Source organism: Corylus avellana, chromosome ca3, assembly GCF_901000735.1.
Source record: "Corylus avellana chromosome ca3, CavTom2PMs-1.0".
Taxonomy (NCBI): Eukaryota; Viridiplantae; Streptophyta; class Magnoliopsida; order Fagales; family Betulaceae; genus Corylus; species Corylus avellana.
This window is the reverse complement of record NC_081543.1, coordinates 31,625,176-31,647,349: the sequence shown is the minus strand read 5'-3', so window position 1 is coordinate 31,647,349 and position 22,174 is coordinate 31,625,176. Positions and strand designations below refer to the sequence as shown.

General features: G+C 36.6%; 2 protein-coding genes, 2 long non-coding RNA genes and 1 other non-coding gene across 10 annotated transcripts; 1 reads left to right on the top strand and 4 right to left on the bottom strand.

Moving 5' to 3' along the window:
* The first annotated feature begins 72 nt into the window (after positions 1–72).
* LOC132173336 (uncharacterized) lies at positions 73–1,641 on the top strand. The gene is made up of 3 exons (XR_009439304.1): positions 73–308; positions 540–612; positions 1,518–1,641. It is a non-coding gene; the product is annotated as an uncharacterized LOC132173336 (long non-coding RNA).
* A 4,257-nt stretch (positions 1,642–5,898) lies between these two features.
* Positions 5,899–7,361, bottom strand: LOC132173288 (large ribosomal subunit protein uL6). The gene is made up of 3 exons (XM_059584740.1): positions 6,927–7,361; positions 6,334–6,456; positions 5,899–6,178 (listed from the first exon to the last, which is right to left on the bottom strand). The coding sequence occupies exons 1-3, from the start codon at positions 7,296–7,298 to the stop codon at positions 6,086–6,088; spliced, it is 588 nt and encodes a 195-aa protein (XP_059440723.1). The 5' UTR covers positions 7,299–7,361; the 3' UTR covers positions 5,899–6,085.
* A 1,290-nt stretch (positions 7,362–8,651) lies between these two features.
* LOC132173287 (nuclear pore complex protein NUP98A) lies at positions 8,652–17,842 on the bottom strand. Its single transcript, XM_059584739.1, has 13 exons — positions 17,688–17,842; positions 17,157–17,225; positions 16,061–16,363; positions 14,495–15,139; positions 14,032–14,238; positions 13,360–13,940; positions 12,508–12,595; positions 12,263–12,329; positions 11,516–11,654; positions 11,207–11,323; positions 10,926–11,100; positions 10,189–10,239; positions 8,652–9,582 (listed from the first exon to the last, which is right to left on the bottom strand). Exons 2-13 carry the CDS (start codon positions 17,173–17,175, stop codon positions 8,954–8,956), a joined length of 3,021 nt encoding a protein of 1,006 aa, XP_059440722.1. The 5' UTR covers positions 17,176–17,225; positions 17,688–17,842; the 3' UTR covers positions 8,652–8,953.
* A 1,239-nt stretch (positions 17,843–19,081) lies between these two features.
* On the bottom strand, positions 19,082–21,810 carry LOC132175960 (uncharacterized). Of its 6 annotated transcripts, none has more exons than XR_009439477.1 (4): positions 21,650–21,810; positions 21,348–21,508; positions 20,381–20,472; positions 19,082–19,476 (listed from the first exon to the last, which is right to left on the bottom strand). It is a non-coding gene; the product is annotated as an uncharacterized LOC132175960 (long non-coding RNA). The 6 variants fall into 6 exon arrangements; XR_009439480.1 differs by having other exon boundaries at positions 21,321–21,466; XR_009439476.1 differs by having other exon boundaries at positions 21,348–21,466.
* TRNAA-UGC (transfer RNA alanine (anticodon UGC)) lies at positions 20,893–20,965 on the bottom strand. Its single transcript has one exon. It is a non-coding gene; the product is annotated as a tRNA-Ala (tRNA).
* Positions 21,811–22,174: the final 364 nt, after the last annotated feature.

Sequence of the window (22,174 nt, the reverse complement as noted above, 5' to 3'; positions counted from 1 at the left end):
AGCACACCAACGACCAACCCCTCTCTTCCCCCCACTTTCCACAATACTACCACTCATTACTCCTTCCTTTTTCTTCCTTCCTTCTTTTACCACACGGCTTTTGAACTTTTCTTTTAATTTTTCTTTGACTTCACCTACTCCCATTTCTTATTACTTAACGGAGAAGAAGAAACAATAAGATAGAGAGAGGGAGCTTTACAGATATAAGAAAGAGAAGGCAGAGGGTGAGATGCTGAGGGGGAGAAACGGAGATTTAAAGGATGACCAAAAGAAAAATTCGCAGAATAACAAAGATAGGTTCTTCAAAGGTAAAATTCTTCTTCCTTTAGCTATGGGTATTTGATTTTAAGTTGAGTAATAGGCCTTAGATGAGAACCTTTTTGGTTTAATCATGATGATATTGGGTGGTTTCACTCTTGAGAATTTTGAATTAGTAGTGGGAGTTGATTCTCTATTTTAATGGGTTAACTTCCCTAGAGGAGTAGACTGGAGTTAATTGATTCTCGTGAATTGTTATTAATTTAGTTGTGAATAAACAGAATGGAACAACAAGATATTTTGTCAAGATGATTAATTAGCAGTTTAAAGACTGCTCATAGCTTCAGTCTAGAGGTAAGTAAATTCACTACCCCTTCTAAAATTACTTCATGTCATGCTATTTATATATTCTTGTATCAAATTGTAAATGATTATTTTATTTACGTATTATGAAGTTATGTTGCATGCATGAAGGATTTCTAAAAGAATTATCTAGAAAGTTTCTATTTGTTTAAATGCTTTTTAAGCACAACAAGTTTATATTTGGAAAAGTTTTCCATTTTAAGAAAAGAAAGTTGAGAAATGATGATGATTATAAGAAAGAAAAAAAAGATGATAAACCCTCCTACATGTTGCCCTAAGATGCATCAAAAGAAGTACAAAGAAAAGTACAAGAGATGAGATAAATGTTTATGAAATGAGGGCACATGTATGGAGGAGAGTATTTTTGGCCCCAAGATAAGATAAGATGAGAGTTCGGTACCGATACTCGGATGGAGGCGAAACCACTGAAGGAGGCTATGCCAGAAGGTGGTATTCCATCAACTAGACCGTTGAGTGCACCAAGAAAGAGTTAATTGACGGTCGGGCATGGCTGTGGCCACAGTTCAGTGCCATGGTCACAAGGACCCGCAACCCTCGTGCACAGGGGTAATAGTGTACATGGGCCTTATTATGAGAAAATGATACTATATTTTCAACGATGATATGCTATGATGATTTACAGAGATTATTTATAATAATGCATTATGATGATGATTTATAAAGATGATTTACAACGATGATCTATTACTAGATGTAATAGTATGTATATGTTACGGGAGATGCAACCGTACATACAGATATTATTATGGCTAGAATTATATTTATTTGCGAAAATGATTTTCAAAACTGAGAACAAGGAGTAAAACTATTTATGGTTGTGGATTTTACTTGCTGGGCCCCCTTTGGGCTCATTCAGTTTTATTTCTTGTTTTCAGGTAGAAAGGATGCTGGAATAGGAGGCCGGAATGGGGTGGGAATAATTATTAATTTTCAAAGTCTTTTCATATAAGTTATTGTAATGATATGATATTCCGCAACTAAAGTTTAATGTTTTCTAATTTCGCTTGTAATAAAATCTCTTGAATAATGTTTTATACATTTTTCGTATCCTTTAAAATCAAGTACTCTGAAAGACCTTATAGATCTTTGCAAGAACTTTTGTTGTAAAAAAAGAAAAGTGGCAAACTCAGCCTTAACGGGCTGGGGATGTTACATATATATATATATATATATATATGTGTGTGCATGCATGGCTACCTAGGTGTGCGTTGGCTTCCAAACTACAGTCATGATCAGCATGATCTTGGGCTGTATGTCTAAGAATTGCCTCCAAAGATTGTGACATTTTCTTTTACAATTCTGTCATTCTACGTTATTGGGCTTCCAAATCATCAAAAAACACACTCAAAACACATTTGCATTATTTTTTCTTTAAAAAACTCTTAAAATTAACAAGCCTTTAAAAGCGTTAATTAAACTTTTAAATTTATTATTTTTTTATTAGTGGACTAAGTTCGAACCCAACTCCACAATTTTCTCATCTTTTAGTTAAATATTTCATGTTACACATGATGGAGAGTGTTAATTAAAGTATTAATTAAATGATTAAATTTGATATTTCCTATCCGATTGGTGATTTAACATGATATCATAGTCAAAAGTATTGAATTCGAACATTGTCTAAGTCATTCACCTCTCATTTCAATTAAATATTTCACGTATTGAACGTAGGAGTAATTTGAGCCCACACACACAAAAACACAGTATTAAAACATTACATTATTGGTTGTCCTAAAAGTAATACAAGTACAATTCTTTCATTATGTATATATATATACAAGTAGAATTCTCTCTGAAGAAACCTCTACTCACCCACATAAAGCAGCGAGGAAGATTTTAAAGAAGAGGCTGAATGACAGCAAACTATGCGTCGTCCTATATATAGAATAACGTGATGAAGAAGAATATTAGAACATGTACTCAGCTTGCAGTAACTAGTTTATAATATTGTTAGGGATGGACACACCCTTGACTCAATGGTTGTGCAAACTCCACAGAATAATAATGGAATGATAAATGCAAGAGATCAACACACAATATTTACGTGGTTCGGCAGTGGGCCTACATCCACGGGACTAACTCCGATCAATCCACTATAAACAACTTGTTACAGTGGTGTTTACTCAAGTTATGCAAAACTTGAGTTAATACAAGAGTAAAATAATACAGAGAGAAACAACCTCTGTTGAAACTAATATACACTCTCAGTGGTGTATTAAAACACTCTTTTCTAAACTCTCTCTCTGGAGTATAACTGAAGCTCTCCTGACTTCTCTTCTTGTGTGTTGTTGATCTTCCTCAAGCATCTTTTGTCTAAGGCATAAGACCCCTTGGCTATTTATAGCCAAAGTTAGAATCATCTAGATGATGAACTTAGCCCCCAAGTTAGAACCTTCTAGATGAATGAACTTGGCTTCCAAGGTAGAACCTTCTAGATGATGAAGACAAATTGAGAACCTTCTAGATGAATGGAGAACCATCTAGAATAATCTTTGTAAAAAACCTTCTAGATGGATGGAGAGCCATCTAGATAAATCTTTGTATGACTTGCTCCATTTTGTTTGATCAAAATCTTATCTTAAGTAGGGAAAAACCTTGTCGGCAGCCAACAAATATATATATATATATATATATATATATATATATATATATATAGTTGCTGTATTTAGAAAAAGAAAAAAGAAAAAAAGTATGAAGAGAAAGGAATACCAACCTTTCGAATAGAAAAGCAAAGGGTGCCAAAACGAGTGTAGCAATGGCTTGCCTATAAGCGTTGAACACCAGAGGGCTCAAACCATCGTTGACAGCAGCCTTGGATATTAAGGCCATACCTGCATATGCCGACTGTATGAAAATCATTGCCAACAAGGCTTGATGATTAACCACTGCTACTTGTATTGCTTTGTTAATTAGGTTCATGGTTTAGCCTGCAGGCTTTTCTGTTAACAGAAAGATATATATATATATATAAAAGATGCACTATCGGCAAAGACCAGCATACAGTTAGGGTGGTCATGTGAACATAATTTGCTGGAGAAGAGCATGAGTTGGGTGGAAAGTACTGTAGGATGTCAGCTATCAGTGAGTTTAATTAAACAACTCTATGATGATCACTTCACTCTCTATTTCGGCACCCTTTGTGATTGTATTAGGCTACTAAGAGCACTAGCATTAGCTTCCAACAATTTTCTCTTAATTTAGGGAATAAAACTACTTTTTGATTCCCTATAAAAAAAACACTTCACAATTTTTTCCTATATGAATTAAATACTATTTCTTTTTATCATTGCAACGGAGGAGAGAGGAAAGTGAATTGCTGGGATGTGTGAATCAATTTTTTATAATTTAATAATGCATTGGACATCTACAATGTTTCTCAATGCATTGAGAAACACTGTAAACGCCATTTGATGTTGGTTATATTTAGGGCTTCTGATTTGGATGTTTTTTGATAGTTTTTTAGAAATTTTTCCTAAACATAGGGAAGTGAATGGACTATAAGGAGTCTGTTGCCCAATGGGAACAAAAGCATCAGCATATTCTTTTCCTTTTATATATATATATATATATATATATATTGCTCAAAAAGGTTGATGCTTTACCTTTATCTTCTTCTTTTATTTATTTTGCTTAGAAATTAAGGTTGGTAATTTGTTAATAGTGGCCATTTCAAATTCATGCCCTCTAGATATAAGATATCATAAAATTTGCGTGCTTTGTGGCTTCTGCATGATGGCTGCGACCTGTAGACAGACGTTTCTTGGAAGGTCCTGAATTTGTCTTCAGAGGAAAATAGGCGATCATCAAAAAGTAGTTTACATCAAAACAGCGGTATACAGAATGATTGTTGCTGTTTAGGCTTCGTTAAGTAGTACAAGAATTCAAAAGGGTGGAGAATGGGCCCCCAACGGACGATAACCAGAGATAGTAGTGAGCTTTTAAGCCCATTACAAGTTTGTCAAACGTGGGCCATAAGCAATGAACAAAACAACTGGTTGAGTCTTAGAAAGATGCATTTTTGCATGGCTAAGGGTTGGTTTAGTTTAGCAATTTTAAAATATACGATTTTAAAAAATTGTAATTTATAGAAATGGAATTAAGTGTTTGGTAAAATAACAATTCGACCTTTAAATCGTACATTATATTAGTCTCACATTCCTTACTAGGTGCACTTGGGCATTATAGTGTGATGTAATACAATGATTACACACTTAGCCCACAACAGAAGAATTTTGCATGATAGCAAAGAGTCAGAGTAACGCACCATTAGGAGCAGTGGCACCATCTCTAATACTTAAATTAGTAACAAAATAAAGGAAAATAAACTGAACAAAAAAATAGCAGAGATAGATGGGCATATATGAGCATACATATGTGACATGTCTAACCTCCTACTGACCTCATATAGGCTAGGTCCATTTTTTGGCCACGTGTCTAAAGGCATACAAGGCCAATAAGTAGTTAATACGGGCACTTATTGTACTAAAAAGTTTCCTTTATGGTCTGCCTTGCCTTAAAAATTTCAATTTATGCTTGCCTTCTTTGGAACTCAAAGGTTCCTTTCCTTTTAGCAAGCTTTCTTTTCATGGTGAGGGGCTTCCCTCTTCATGCACATTTTCCATGTCATTAATGATGTTTTCTTTTGGAGACGTGCCACCCAATTATTTATTCATCCTCCTAATTTTTAAAATTACCATTAGAATTATAGACCCATATAGGTCTCAAACCTACGCCCCACAGATTCAATAATAATTTTAAAAATTAAGAGAGTAAAAGAAAGACCAAAAAATAAATAAAAATAAATCATTTCCCTTCTTTTGAAGGCGTGTGAATGAAGGTCAATGGAGGTTGCTGGCGTGTAGGCCACGAGCCTCCACTCCAACAATCCCCTATTCCCTTAGACTACTTATGTAGGCGAGTGGAAATTACAATCCTTAGACTACTTATTTAGGCGAGTGGAAATCAAGTCAAAATGTGGTTGCAAGCCTCCATACAAACAATCTCTCATTCTCTTGGGCTACTTGTGTAGGCCAATGAGAATTAATTAAAATGGAAACACCTCCATTTCAAGTTACACATTCCAAACTTGGTAAAATTAAAACTTTATAAGTAATTTTAGATAACTGGTCCTTTTCAAATTGTTACAACTATAGGGGAGAATGTATAACCTTAAAAAGTAGGTCTCAAATTGAGTGATGGACTGTGCAATGAGAATCATTTGGGATGGTTGGTCCTGTGTCTAAGGCATAGAAGGCCTAAGTCGTTAATATGGCACTAAAATAGATACTCAATATTTCCCCATCCACAAATTAACAGAGAAAAGAAAGCCCCTCCAATTCTGGGATTAAAAAAAAAAAAAAAAACAAAACTTGTAGAGATCTCAACAAGACATAAAACAGTTTTAGGACTGTATCCGCCGCTTAGGTATAGTAAGTAAAGAAAATCAATTCTCATTTTCATCAGCTACTGTGCCTTTCTCACTGACATAGATACCGTCAAGGAATTTCCTGATATCTTTATTCTTGACATGGCATTTCTGTTAAACAACCAAAAAAAAGAAAAAAAACAGGTGTATTAGAACAGGGAAGCCGCATAATCAAGGTGGTTTGTACAAATGACAGTAATATGATAACTTGCATCCAAGAAGTCTGTTTGCTCTCTCACACAACACACAGAAGGAAGAGAGAATACCTGGTTTATGAGGGCAGCCGAGCGTGAAACAAGTTCGACATCATTGCCGTCCAAAACGAGTTCATCCTTGACCTTCTCAGATCGAAGAATTGACACACCGTCAAGCATATCCACTTTCCTCACCTGAGATCAGCACAAGAATCTATATATATAAGAATAGAAGCACGACAAGTCAAAAATTCAACAAAACTTCTGTTAACTCCAGTTTCACTATACCAAGCAAACAGTACATCCCGGCGAGAAAGTGATGGACAACGCTCAAAACCAACACCACAACAAAATTGAGAAATATACGACTTATACGAAGTTTTACCAAATGCAAAATCTTCAATGATCAAAGACTTAACATATATTTCAAATCTAAGAAAAATATAATCTTTTAGAGAAACAACATAAGATTCTGAAGATCTTCAATGTGGGTTCTTGAAATTAAAGCTACTCATTTGTATAACTGAATGAATAAAAGCATCCAACTTAAACCAAAAGCAAATAAATCAGAGCGATTAGAAAGAACTCTGATTTGATGCTATCCTACAGGCTACAGGACTAATAAAAAAAAAAGAAAAGAAAGAGAAAGAGAAAGCGAAAGGTACCCTCTTCTCGCCGAGGAAGTTACGGATCTCGATGGAGCGGTTGGAGTTGGTGATGGAGGCGTTGATGGGGAAGTGGGCGTAGACGAAGCGCATCTTGTAGCGGTAGCCCTTGGTGACGCCGGTGATGAGGTTCTCGACGTGGCTCAGGGCGGTCCGAATAGCAGCGGAGGTCTTCCTCGACCCGAACCAGGCTTCCACCTTGAGCTTCCTCTGGCCGTTCTCGTCAGTGAGCAGCTGGAAATCCAAGCTCAAGTGCTTGAAGTTCCGGGTCAGCTTGCCACGGGGGCCCTCCACCTCTATCACCTTGGCGTTCACCTTTATCTTCACCCCTTCCGGGATGTCCATCGTCTCCGAAGATTGTATAGTCTTCATTCTCTCGCCCTTTCTTCCGCTCGCTGCGACGCCTCCACCAAACCCTAATACAAATTTTATAAACTGCCGCTTCTTCGTTTTTATATATATACACCCAATCTCAACCCAGGCCCCACTTCATCAATTTAATGGGTCTTATGTTCAGTTTCCTTTTCTTTTTTTCTTTTTTGGGCCTTTGTAGTCGCTGGGTCTTGGCAATTCTACTTTTCCTCCACCCCATTTAATTATATGGTTTTTATTTCTTACAATCCATTTTTAACCATTTTAGTTTAATAGAGTGAGTTCGTTCTATTCATTTATTCTCTGCTGAGAACACACTTCGTGTTTCTTAAGTGGAACAGGATCCTTTTTAGTTTATTATAGATTGGAGAATATCTAGTTCATGGCTAGAATTTCATCTGAAAAATTCTATGGCCACAAATAAAACACATATCCCATTAATAAAAAATAAAAAAAAAAAAATTATTTTAAATTAAAAAAAAATTAATAAAAAAAATTAAGAAAAAAAAAGATGAATAAGGGGCTCTACCAATTTCCATTTTGGGTAAGTGGCCCAAGCCAACTCAATGAAATAGGGGCAATTTTAACCAATCTCCATGTATCTACATGGGGTGGTTCCACACTCATCTGCAGTGCTGGTGCAATTCTAATCCCCAACAAATTCTAGCGGCTCTTCTGGCCACCTTTGGGGGGGTGGCTTCATCTCTCATGGCCCTTGTAATGCTCACACCCCAAGGCCAAGTTAAAAAAAAAAAAAAAAAAAAAAGGTTGGTCTCTTTGGGGGTGGTACGGGACCACCTCAAGGGCTGCTGGGGTATTTTATCATCCGGGTGGTCGAAGTCACCCCCAGGCTCTTTGGGGTAGTTCTACCACCTCCTTTTGCAAGACGAGGTGGCCAAACTTTCATCCCCATAGGCCATAGGGTTCGCCACCCTCGTCGGCCATCAGCCACCCCCCATCCCAAATGGTGGCCTAGGTGGCCAGCCACCCCCTTCATCTTTTTTTTTTTTTTTTTCTTAATTTTTTTTAATTTAAAATAATATTTTATTAATGAAATATATGTTTTATTTGTAGCTATAGAATTTCTGAGATGAAATCTTAACCATGAACTGGATATTCTCCGGTCCATAATGGACCGGAGAGGATCCTGTTCCTTCTTAAGTAGCCGTATGCATTTAAAAATATTTGCAGCTTTAAGGAAAAATTTTCATCTTTCAATAACCAAATTTCTAATCTAAATTCTGTCCACCGAACAAATAAAGTGGAAACAAAACTGAAAATAATAGATCGCATTGATTGAACACGAAAAACAAATAAAGTGGAAACAAAACTGAAAATAATAGATCGCATTGATTGAACACGGAAACGAAACCCATTCTCCATTCGAGCCTGGCAAAAAAGATTACATCACACTGTAGACCCACAAAACGACAAAAGGCCGCGTAACACACTGCCGCGGCTTAAATTCATATACCACAACTTGGACAATTCTATACAAAAAAAAAAAAAAAAATCAATCGTCATTGAGGACAAAACCCATAATGCATGACACACATCTTCACATCTTCTCCCAATATCAGATATGTAATAATACATTACTGTTGGCACCCTCTTGTCTGCGAATTGGAGCAGCATCTTCAGCTCCCAGCTCCTACTCAGAAGTGATTGACTCTGAACTTCCACTCTCCTTTAATGGGGTCGTAAGATACAAACTCGGCACCTTGGTCCTCCGCCTTCCTCTTGAGCATCTCCTTGTATTTTTCAATTTTGGGCCCTTCTGTATACTGCTTTCCAGTCTTCTTGTCAAAGCATTTTATGTTGAGAAGTGTTACCTCGGCTGGCTTATTTAGACCTTGTCCAACAGGAGGTTTCTTGCTGTCATCCATGTACACAATCACCTCACGATTGTTAAACTGAACAAGAGCCTCAAGATCAAGCCGCCGCACATCTGTCTCACCCAAGAATTTTATGCTGCCGTAACCATGACGTCCAACCACAAAGTCCTTGACATGGCGGCAGAACCCTGGCTCAGCTCTTTCTTTAGCTGCTAGTTCTTGGATTCGAGGCTCCGTGTAGTAATCTGAACGTCGCAGCTTTGGCATCAGTGCCTCAATGTCAGCCCCATGCTCATAAACTATGGCAGCCTCACCGGCTCTGTGTCCACTGAGTGTCATATAAGAATCCCCTTTCTGACCAGAATGATCTTCATGAACTCCATTTGGTTTCTGGTTGCCCTTGAGTATATGAACACCTTCCTTAGCAAAACCATTTTCAACTGGATTTTCTGCAATATTTACAAAAATTAAAACAAAATTAGTCAAAAACAAAGATATATATTCAACCAAAGATACTGGTTGCATAAGTCTCAACTCAAGTTAATTACCTCACAAAATATTCACAACCTTTACACAAACCCTGTTTTAATTCTGAGATCCATAATTTATATAACAAGAACCAAAGGAAAAACTACAATACAAGGCTCAGAAGAAACATGTCTACTGGACACTGCCTAATTGAAAATTGAGATCTTCAATCATTTACTTCACATTTCTCCAGGTGAATATCACAAGCTCAGAGAAAATAAGATTACAATCCTTTAGCAGCTAAAGAACAGCAAAGAGAAGGCTTCCATATCTCTGGTGTAAAGTAAGTGACCTTCCAAACTACCCTACTGCTGGACTTCCAGCAAATGGACTACAAAAACTAAGCTATACATACAGTTCCCAGCACTACCCATGAATTTTTGGTAATATCAGTTCATGTAATTTTTCATATCAATCTAATAACAAGAAAGAAGCATTCTTGAAATAGAGAGAGAAATAATAGCATACAACATCAGATTATAAGGAATTACTAGTTAAAATGACGTCATTAAGAGCCATATACTTACTATCTTTATCCTCAGAGTTGGAGCCACCTTGAGCGTCTTGATAAATTTTCCCTGAATCAACATTGCGATTGAAAGAGTCAGACATAAAACCACAAGGGACTAAATTTGAGGTGAACCACAAAGATCCCGGAATCTGAAAGGAGATGATATTTAATAAAGAAAGAAATAAAGACGAATATTCCTGCAAAGATAAAATCTTTAAAGGGGATGAAAAATAATGCCTGGTATTACTGTCATTAATTCAAAATACACACCCATCAATAATTCTCATCATCACCATTGTATAAAGTCAAGCATGTTTCCTTGTGTGTGTGTGTGAGAGAGAGAGAGGAGAAGTATCAACACTATGGTTCACATTTAAAGCAAAATTCATTAGTGGGGCATTTAACCCAAGACTACCAAGAAGCAGTACAAAAGTATCATCCACAACTTACTCCCCTCCTCAGAAATAAAGTGCTATTAACATCAAGGTTTGAAGCATTCATATAATTTTAAATGTGCCAAAGATCCTAACAGGGTAGAAAAAGGAAAGTGGCATGCCCAAAAGGAGGAAAGAAACGCTTAAAATAATTAATTTTAAAATGATTTTTTTTAAATAAAAATAAATAAATAAATAAAAAAAGAAGACAAATCTATTAAACAACAAATTCTTTTTGCATGCAATTCTTTGTTTTTTCCTCCTAATACATCTCAAGTACACCAGAAACCACATGGCGCAAAATGTGACAGGATTTTACCATTCTCATGCACTGGAGTAGATATATCCTTCGATGCAGATGCTTTCTCAGCACTAGCTCTCATAGGCCACTGCTCTGTGGGACGAATGACCAGTGCTCTAGGGTTTTCCCTAGGAATAAAAAGAGCATCTGCCTTTGGTGTGCTCGGCTCCTCGTCGTCACTGAAAAATGGAACCTGCATACAACAGGCAATTAAAATTAGGTAAGAATTCAAAACGTGCATAGAAAAGTAATGGTCACTCAAAACCCAGACTAATTTTTAACTGAAGCATCATTCTCACCTTCGGACCATCATTCTTAGTATGATATTTCCTTGCAGGCAACCTCATCCGCCTTTGTGACAGGTGTCGCGAAGTCAATAAGGATGATATTCTAACAGGAGCAGGTTTATCAACAACCTGATAATAATAAATAAAGATTAATGCCGAGTTTACACTCATCTGATTTTCGTTTGCAGAATATATTAGGAAATAGCCCACGATACCAAATGTGAAGATAAAATAGTAAATTATATCAACTAAAATTCCACAATTGTGAAGAAAGAATAAAAAAAAAACACACAAAAGCGAAGTTCAGGGCAGTCATATTACAGGCAATGTAGAGATTCCATATTGAATTGAAGGTGAAGTTCCAACTCGGCCAATTGACATTTGAGGCATTGCCGGGAGTGTTCCAAATGGATTTGTAGCAGGTACTGGTTGTACAACAGCAGAGCTCTGAGGAGCAGACCTGTTAAAGGTGAGTGCCAATGCAAATCAGTAATTGATTAAAAACAAAAAAACAAACACGTAAATCTTCTCCATATCCATAAATTTATCAAATGCACCATTAACATAAATTACAAATAAACTACAAAAGATAACACCACAGATTAATTCAAGTGATGGCATGATAAAACAGACTAAATACGCCCAGATAAGGAGTGCAAAACTAGATGCAGCAATATAAGCAATTTGGTGTTTCTGGATTTGTGTTCTTCTTCTCCCTAATTGAGTGTCTCTCTTGTATATTCTTTGTGTACTTAAATTGTGACCCTTCTCACTTTTTAGTAAGGTTGAATTACTTCTTTAAAAAAAAAAAATAGCCCAAGCATATACTATTTGGATGACATTTGAGAATAAAAAAACAAATAAGAAAGCATCTCATATCAAATATGGTTTTCTTCATCTGGAAGTATTTGCTACTTAAATTCCATGTGAGATGAAACTTGGGTCATACCAAGCAAGAAGCTCTTTATAATCTGAATGGAAATGCATGTTTTGGGGTGTATATTATGCATATATGTATGTCCATCAGTTCTGAATGCGTAAGCAGTAACTACAGGAGGCGTGGCTTACAATTGTCCAATGTTACTCTGAGTCTGACCCAAAATGCCTGGCATTCCACCAAAGGGACTTCCACCACCTATAAAGGCAGGAAAGTGATAAAGTCAGAATACTGTCAAATAAAAACCTCAAGGACTATTTTTTTTTTTTTATAAGTAACCTCAAGGACTATTTTTTTTTTTTTTTTTATATAAGTAACCTCAGCGACTATTATTTAGAAAAGAGTATCATTGAAATAAGATATAAAATGAAGTTACCTGGTTGGGTTGCACCATAACTGCTAAGGCCAAAACCAGTAGTTGTCTGAGCAGGTTGTGATTGTTGAAAAGGCATTGAAAAAGAGGGCTACAGGTAAAGAGACATTAAAAATTGTATATTGCTCAAGCATCAAATCTAACTAAAGCATCAAAACTGAGTCTAATGACCCAAAATCAACAGAGCATGAAAAGCAACGTGCACTGAGACAGGAGTCATTCAAACAAGACACAACTAACAAAATCATATAATAATTACATAAAAAACATAAGACAGCAAGACTAGTCAGGGACCAATCAATGACCTGTTACAAACACACTACCTTCATTAGAATATCCCCCTCATGGTCTACAAAGAGTACAATATAAGTTTCTAACCATATAAGATGAGATTATTAAGCTTCTTCAGAATTTGCTCAGGCAGATATAGTATTATGCATTTATAAGAACTCTCACTGCCTCCCAAAATCCTCTTTTTAAAATTTGCCAAATCAGTACTTCACACAATCAATTTTGTGTTCCCTCCATTTCATATGTCTTGCATTCCACTTCCCATATCAAATCACAAACCGTGCATTGTATCAGGACCCACCTTCAACACAAGACCCATTTGATATCAGACGTGGGTAATGACTGAAATAGAATGGAAGGAGAAAGGACTCCTTTCATCCTACTCTAATCAAAGCAGCATATAGGAAACATCAAACCAAAATTGAAGACATTCATACCAGATATCATACTAATTATTCTTTTTTCACTTTTTGCCGAGGAGATAATCCTATATTAACACAGAAGGAACAAAACGCTCAAAAAATGAAATAATGAAAAACTGCAATAATCTAAGGAGCTACTTACATTTGATTGACCGAAACCTAATGCGTTGCTTGAACTAATAAGTGATGAAGTGCTCGAAAAAGTGTTTACCCCAAATCCAGGGGTAGTAGAAGCACCAAGTATTCCTTGACCAAAGGGTGAACTTGTATTCTGCCCATAGGAAGTAGTAGTCTGTCCAAAAGCAGAGCCTGTTTGCCCAATTGAAGGTGCATTAGATTGGAATAATGGGGATGACTGAGTGTTACTACCAAATCCTCCATTGGTTGCTTGAGAAGAACTGAAGAGAGAAGATGAACCAAAAATAGATGGAGATGGACCAACGCCAAATGTAGATGATGTTGATAAAGATGTTGATCCAAAAAGGCCAGATGAAGTTGATGCACCGAAAGGTGAAGAACTGATTGTAGGAGTAGCTGAGGATCCAAAATTTAAACCACCAATGCTGGGAGTTTTTGGAGCAAATGGGTTAGAAGTCATCGAGGAAGAGAAAGGACTAGCAGCCGATTGACCAAATGTTGGGGAAGGAGCAAGAAGATTTGAATTTGCAGGAGACGAACTAAAGCCAATCCCACCAACAGGCTGACCGGCAGGAAGTGGTCCACCTGAAATTACAATATTATAACGTGTTAGTCAATTATTGCCAGCAGCAAGACCACAAGAATTTTGGGTTAAGACACAATTTCTCAAATATACCTTTGTCTCCTATTTGATAGTCCTCCCATCTCAGCTCCTCATGGCTTTTATCTTTGTAGACAGGCATAGCAGATATTGACTCTAACTTCCCACCATCTGCTTCAGTTGTTGGTGTGAAGGCAGCTACTCTGCTTCCCCCACGTTGACTCCCAAAAGGTGACTGCCCGAAGCCAGTGCTGCCAAATGCTGGTGTCGTAGACGGGGCACCTATACGACAGCTCATAAGGAGAGAAAAAAAATATACAGTAATTAGCAAACAAGATACCAAGATAAAGATGTATAACCTAACAGAAGTTCCCTTAACCACATAAGGATGCTTATCACAAGAATATCCATATTCCAAATTGTATAACCAATTAAACACATTCGAAACAACTCACCACTAGTACACGTATCAGTTATCATAAAAATATATAAATATTCTGAACTGTATAACAAATTAAACACATTTGAAACAACTCACCAAATGGAGAACTCTGGGCTGCAAAAGGAGTAGTGGCACCAAATGGGCTGCTACCAAATGCAGAAGCTGATTGGCCAAAAGCTGGAGAGGACCCAAAGCTGAAGGACGGCGTACTAGAAGCCCCAAAAGCAGGAGTACTTGAGGCACCGAATGCAGAAGTGCTTGAAGAACCAAATGCAGGAGTGCTTGATGCACCAAATGCCGGAGCGGTTGAAGTACCAAACACAGAGGTACTTGATGAACCAAACATAGGGCTGCTTGAAGCTCCAAATGCTCCGCCAGATCCAAATACAGGAGCATTTGACACACCAAATGACGTCCCTGCATTCCCAAATGCAGGACTCGCTGTTGAACCAAAGGCAGGGGTGCTCGAAGCACCAAATGAGGGTGTGCCAGGCGTGCTGGTAGCACCAAATGCAGGGCTATTTGTAGAACCAAATGCGGGAGTGCTTGTGGCACCAAAAGCTGGGGTGCTACTGGCACCAAATGCAGGCTGACTTGTTGCACCAAATGGCGTGGAGGCACCAAATATGCTGCTCCCAAATGCCGGCTGTGATTGTTGATTTGTGCTTCCAAAGGGACTTGTTTGAGTAGGAGAGGACCCAAAGCCCCCAAAAGCAGGCTTCTGACCAAAGACAGAAGATCCTATAGAGAAAGAAGAGACATCAGTTCCAAAAAGTTAAAGAAAAAGGAAACCAAGTTGGGTAGATAAATGAGTATTTTAGCAGATAAGACATCATCGATGTACTTAAGAGATAATAGAGTAAGTTATTTTAATGTAACTAAGACTACATCACCAATATTAGAGGATGATCACTCAAGATAACTGACCGAACTCAAGGAAGACAAAACACTCGGCAAGAACATCAGTCCAGGGAAAAAGAATAGGTGAGCAACCATTTGCTCAAAAGTCAATATAATTAGTATCTTCATTATTATTTAATAATCCATTCAAATCGTGAAGAGGAAACTAACACCTCGCCAATGAGGATGAAAAAAGGAACTGCAGCTGGAATAAATGCTACCTCTTCTAATTATTATTTTTTACTATCTTGTTTAAAAAAATTCATTTCCCTCATTACTTCATAATCTTGTCCTCTGTTATTGAATTCCAACATAATTCCAATATATACAAGATAGAAAAACAGCCAAATAATAAAAATACCATAAAGAGACATTATACCAATAAAACCAGTTAGGAAATTACAAGTTTCCACCAAGACAAACTCATTTCAAAAATCAGCCAAAAGATTTCCTAAATGACATCAACTACAAAAGCATTATCAATCCGGGACTCAATAATAAAACCAGTTCATACAGAAACAAAATCCACCATTCAGCTCAAGCATAACTTTCCATTCTCTGGATGCCCAAGAGTCTGAAATAGCATTCAAAGATGGCAAATGCCATTCACATACAACAGCTGAAGAATATCACAATGCTGACACACATGATACATCCAGATCAAATGAGTAATAACCATCTTTCTGAACAATTACATCAAAATCAAATCATTGCATAGCCATAGGAGAAGAATGAACAAGTCAAAAACAGTGTTAAACATACCACCAAATGATGATGATGAACTACCAAATGCAGGAGTGGATGATGCTCCAAAAGCAGGCATTGTACTTCCAAAAGCCGGTGATGATGACGCACCGAAGGTCGTGGTGGAAGAGAAAGGTGAAGAAGACTGGGCAGCACCAAACACTCCAGTTGAAGTACCACCGAATAAGGAACCCCCAGTTTGTGAACCAAAAGGGGTTGAACTACCAAAGGGCTTTGGAGCAAAAGGATTGTTACTTGCATTGTTCGTCTGTCCAAAGACTGATGGAGACCCAAATGGGCTACTAGATGACTGCCCAAAAGCTGCCATATGGATAGACACTTATTAATTTGCATTTCAAAAAGGAGCCCCAAAAAATAACTTATGGACCATTACAAAACGCCCAAGACATGTGCAGATGAAAAAAGAATCCAAATAATCATAGCCCAATAACTAATTGCGAGCAAATGCAAGCCCTACTCACTTTGATAAATAAAAAGCTCAAAAAAAAATTATCAAAAAAATAAAAGCAAAATAAACCTATGTTTTCTGTATAATCTCATTTGGAATTTAAATTAGTTATGATACTCAAAATGCACCACCAAAATGACAGAATCAAGTAGAGCCTCTAATAACTGCAAGCATAATTTCACTAGGAACCCAGAAACCTACTCAGCAATTTCCCAGAAACATAACAAATGTAAGAATATAGGAAAACATATAAAAGACTTCAACAAAATCAAATTAAACAAGTAAGCAAAAAAACAAATTGAATAAACAAAACACAATGCATAGAAAAACAAAAATTAATAAATCAGACTAAGAAAAATAGCTTACTCTTATAAAGTTGGAAAAATAAAATAATAAATGCTCATAAAAAACAATAAATATAAAAGCACGACAAAAGGAATCCAATACAAAATCAGACACTCCTCAAGGAAAAGATGCAAGCGACAACATATTCATTGGACTGAAATGAAAACTAATCCAACCACATCCAATTTCCCTATAAAATAATCACTTCGCAGAAAGGAATAGTAGCATCCAAGAACACGCAATTCGGATTAACAAAAGCAAATGCAAACAACACACTGATTCAAGTCAAAGAACACTTACGGTTAGTCGAACTAAACATCCTTTCTTTTAGCTCTTGCCCAATACGATTAAGAGGTTCTCGTTCCAAACCTGAAATAGAATTAGAGCACAAATCAAACAAAGAACGCCAATGTGTGTTGCGACAATCACATTTTATCAAATACTTGGAAGAAACCAAAAAAACAAACAAACTTTAAAACAATTAAGCCTAGGAAGGGATACAAGCGCGTGAGCAAAGGACCACGGAATTAGGGATCCAAAGGCCCATTCTTCCATTCCGTCATTACGAAACCATTAATATACCATCAACATGGATACGACAGTTGAAGAAACGAAATCTTCAATAAATCAATCCAAAAAGGTTACGATAGCAAACATTCAGAATCACAAACCACTCGCACTTTCGAAATGAATAAACCCGCAAGAAGGAACAAATTGAATATGATGCACCAATCAGAGAGCCCTACCGGGAAAACCAATAAAAACCTAAAACTGCCAGCGAAAGAATAAAAATAAGAGAAAACGTAGAATTAGGGTTTTGAAGGTACGTACCGTCGATCTTAGAGAGAGAGAGAGAGAGAGAGAGCAGCGAAGCAAAGATGGAGAAGGGGGGTTTGTATGGTAGCTTGGTAAGTCGGGGTTAAGCCTCGTAGCGTTAAAAGTAAGCGCAATGGGGAAGGCGCTTGTATTGTATCTTGGTAAGTCGGGGTTAAGACGAGTAGCGTGAAAGGTAAGTCCGTACGAGTGTTTTTCTTTCGTTTTTTCGGGTTGAGGCTGCGTTTCGCGTTTCTTATTGGATTGCTTTTTAGCACAACGTTTCGTCCAGCTTAGGAACAACGGAAAGGTTTCTTCTCGTTTGTATGTCGGTTCCGCCTAAATAGTTAAATTAATAATAAGCATGTTTTCATACGTCACCACATGCTTGGACTTTAACGTAATTAATTAATCACAAACTTAGTAGGGGATGGATGATGCACAAAGTAACTTAATACGAGAGGAGAATGTCTTTTCAAAACTAATCATAGCATAGGGATATATGACATTAGATGAGGAGCATGTCTTTTCAAAATTAATCATAGCATGCTTCAAACAAAAAAAATTAATCATGTCATAGGGATATATGACATTAGATGAAGAGAATGTCTTTTCAAAATTAATCATATCAAACTTAATTAGCATAATTTCAAAATTAGAAACACAATGTAAGTGTAACCCCATTTATCCTATTGCCATTTTTGGATAAGAAGAAAGAAAGAGGAGGGGTCTTACAAAACATTGAATTATGATATTAATTATGATGATTTCCTATTAAATTCTTACTCAAAAATATCCATGTAGCGGGGTTCAATTCCCTTTTGGCATCAATTTGATCGCATTATGTTTATTAACATGTTTTGAAGAGTTTTTTTTTTTTTTTTTTTAGAAAAGTGTCAAATGTGACGTAAATTAAAAAATGTTTTTTTTTTTTTTTTTTTGTATTTTTATGAGTGTTTTTTATTTAAGTAATGCTAGAAACTATATTTTTATCAAATAACTTATTATCTTGTATTAGCCTGTATGACTGACAGTCTCATGATCATACTCTATTTTGATTGGGTGTTGGTCGGGCCTTTGGACAGACAAGCCTTATGTGCTCTTCAGTAGCGGAGGACTTTGGTTATGTTTGACCGGCCCGGGATAGACTAGCTAGCCTTAGGCCCTAAAGATATGACCCGATTGGGTACACCAAGTGCAATTTACAGTAGATTTTCGTTTGCTGTTATATTTTAACTAGTGGGAAGGCACGTGTTTGATTCTCTGTGTATGATAGTATAAAATATATCTATGTAATATTTAACATTAAAAATTCAATGTCATATATAAAAATCATTTTTAGCAAAATTTAATATATAAATCCTTACATGAGCACATTTAAATTCTTACATTAGTGATCTCATAGGAAAATATTACAAAAGTGATTAGATATAATGTACACAACAAAAAGAATTCTATGTAAGAGTTAATCTCAATGGTGCGCACATATTTAAACTACAAAAGCAAGCATATGATTTTGTTCTTAATCTACTAATATAGGAAGACAAATTAATACTCTATATAGTAAAAATTTATGTCTTCTTTATGCGACATTTGTTGATATCAAGTGCAGCTCCAAAAAATACCAATTTCCAACCTCATTGTGAAAACATAAATTTATTCATTTCCACTTGGTGCGTCATGAACAAGTAATATTAAATATATGCCCTAGTCCTTCGTGAACTTCAAGCGGCATAACTCCTAGCTGGATAATGAACTCGTGTTCAGAAGAAAGCTTTGTAGTGCTTTCCATATCTGCGATGTCATCCTATTACAAGTAAAGTAAAATTATAACAACCTCATATTTTGGATAAATTTTGGATAAAAATGGATTAAAAAAAAAAAAACCGCTGCCATCAATTAGAAGGAAAAGGAATCACACACATTAACTTATGCAATTAATTGAACAACCTTGTTGTCATGCAATTGAGCAAGCAATCCATTCACCGACTAAACTACAATTTTATTTTTTATTTTTGATAAGTACTACCTAAACAATAATTGAGCAACCTTGTATTAAGATGCTTGCAAAACTGGAAATCTGCAGTTCAACCTAGAGCTTATGTTAACCAAAATATGAAAACAATTGTTGTGTTGGCTTAGAAGATAGAAATAAAATTCCTAAAAAACAAAGATAAATTTCTACTTTAAAAGCAAAAAAAAATTAGACATTAAAGAAGCTTAAACCAGGCAACAAAAGATAATCGACAATCAACAATCTAGCACCAAAATGTTTGTCAAGAGCCTTTGCTAGTATCCTGATATATCTTTGAAACTACATAAATTCCATTTGGCATATAATAATTAGTAAGGGGAAAACTACACACAACAATATATATATATATATATATATATATAGAGAGAGAGAGAGAGAGAGAGAGAGAGAGAGAAATGTTAGGCTTACAAAAACATTTACAAAGTGTTGTGGCACACCATGATTGGGTTTCTCAAAATTTAAATTTATCTCATTCCCAAATTAAAACATACTTGAATAATTGATATGGTACTCTAATCATAATTTTAAAAATATTAGGTGCTGCAAATCACTTGGAATTTTAGAGTCAAGTAATGAAACAATGAGCAGAGAAATTGATGAAGTATTCATTATAATATATACTCTAAAACTAAAAAGGGGAAGAGATTATGAGGAAGAGAGTAAATGAGGAGTATACCATTATAGTCATCCTTGATACACAACCCAGCTCCTCGAATGATTCATCAAATTGCTCCTAATAGATATGTTCAGTAGCCATCAAATACTCCCCTGTTATCATCAAATCAACAAACAAAATCAATTTCTTTCTTATTAAGGTCTATCATAGATGATAGCACAAAGGTGAATATTAAAATTCCCAAAACCACCTATTTGGCTATAACCCAGAGAAATAGAAACACTGAAATTTCTACAAGACTTCATACCCATAAAATCCAACCCAACGTTCATCAAAACTGAACCTTATAAACAACCTATCTGTAGCCAATTTTCTAAGAAAACCCATAGTTCGGCCATCAGAACAACCCCGCCTTTACACCCTAGATCAATCCCTCATGAACTCAAATTATGCACAAGAAACTTACCACGGTTAAATACCCAAATCAGAGTATCTACAATTCGGCCAATCACACAGGAATTTAACAAAGAACAGGACTCAAAATTTTTTTTTGATAAGTAAAACCCGTAGATTGGAGATGCGGGGTATCGAACCCCGTGCCTCTCGCATGCAAAGCGAGCGCTCTACCGTTTGAGCTACATCCCCATGCTAACAGGACTCAAAATTAAACTCTAAACCCATCACCTATTCGGCCATCACAGTGCACCTTCTCAAAATTGACCATTCGGCCATGGCTAATCCTTCATGAACATCCCACCTTTAGGCCATCAAAACACTCCAGATTTTACACCCATAATCAGCCATGGCAGAGGACATCCAAACCGAAACAATCAGAGAGAATCAAATCCAAAAACTCAACACCAAAACCTCAAGACCGATTCAGTTAGGATTAAGAAATTAACAAAAAAAAATCCCCAACAATCAAAGTACCTAACCCAATCGGGTATTTATACAATTAAATCTACAAATCCATTGAAAAACCCAACCAAAAATCACATACCCAAAGCTTAAGGAAATCAAATTTCACCTACAAGGATGGTTTCTGGGCTCAAAACGCCAGAGTTGGGTGCTGCCTCCATCTCTCTCTCAGTCACGATTTCTCCCTCTCACGCTCTCCGTCTCACTGCCTGCCTCTCACCTCTGCTTCTAAAATAGAAAGCATAAAATCTTCTATAAATCCGCCCCTGCCTAAATGTGACAAAAGGGAATTTTCACAAAACTCCAACCTAAAAATCACCTAAGCAAAATACTACCAATTGGCATGATTTTTATGCTTGATAATAACTGGGTATAACGTAATCTTAAAGGAAAGCTTCAGAAACAACTCACCTTATTCCAATGGTCGAAGGTCCTCCGTCCCCTGCTTTACCTTGCGCCATTCTCCACCACCCACGGCGTCGCCCAGCCCCCAGCTCCAACGACCCACTTCAAAATCTCACCTCTCTGGCTCTCTCCCTCTCACGATCGCTCTGTTTGCCCTTTTCTTTTGTTTTCTCCCTCTCAACCACAGCTAAAAGGCTAAAAGGCTTACGAATCAAACAAAAATCACTGTTTTCCTGGAAAAAGACAAAAATGTCCTAAATTATTTCCACATCCTTACATTTAATAAGGGTCAAAACAGTCTTTCAATATCAAACAAAAGTTACTGTTTTGTTGTGCATCGGCTCTTTTAAAGTATAAAAAATAATAAAAGATGTTGACTCGATATAAACAACACGGCCAGCCGTGACGAGTTCCCCATTTACCCAATATATTAAGCAGCTGAGAAATGGCAGTTTCTCCTTTGTCCGTCAGCGGGAGTGGCTGATACCTGCTTCCAAGCTTCATTATTAAAGGGCAAGCGCATCTAACTCG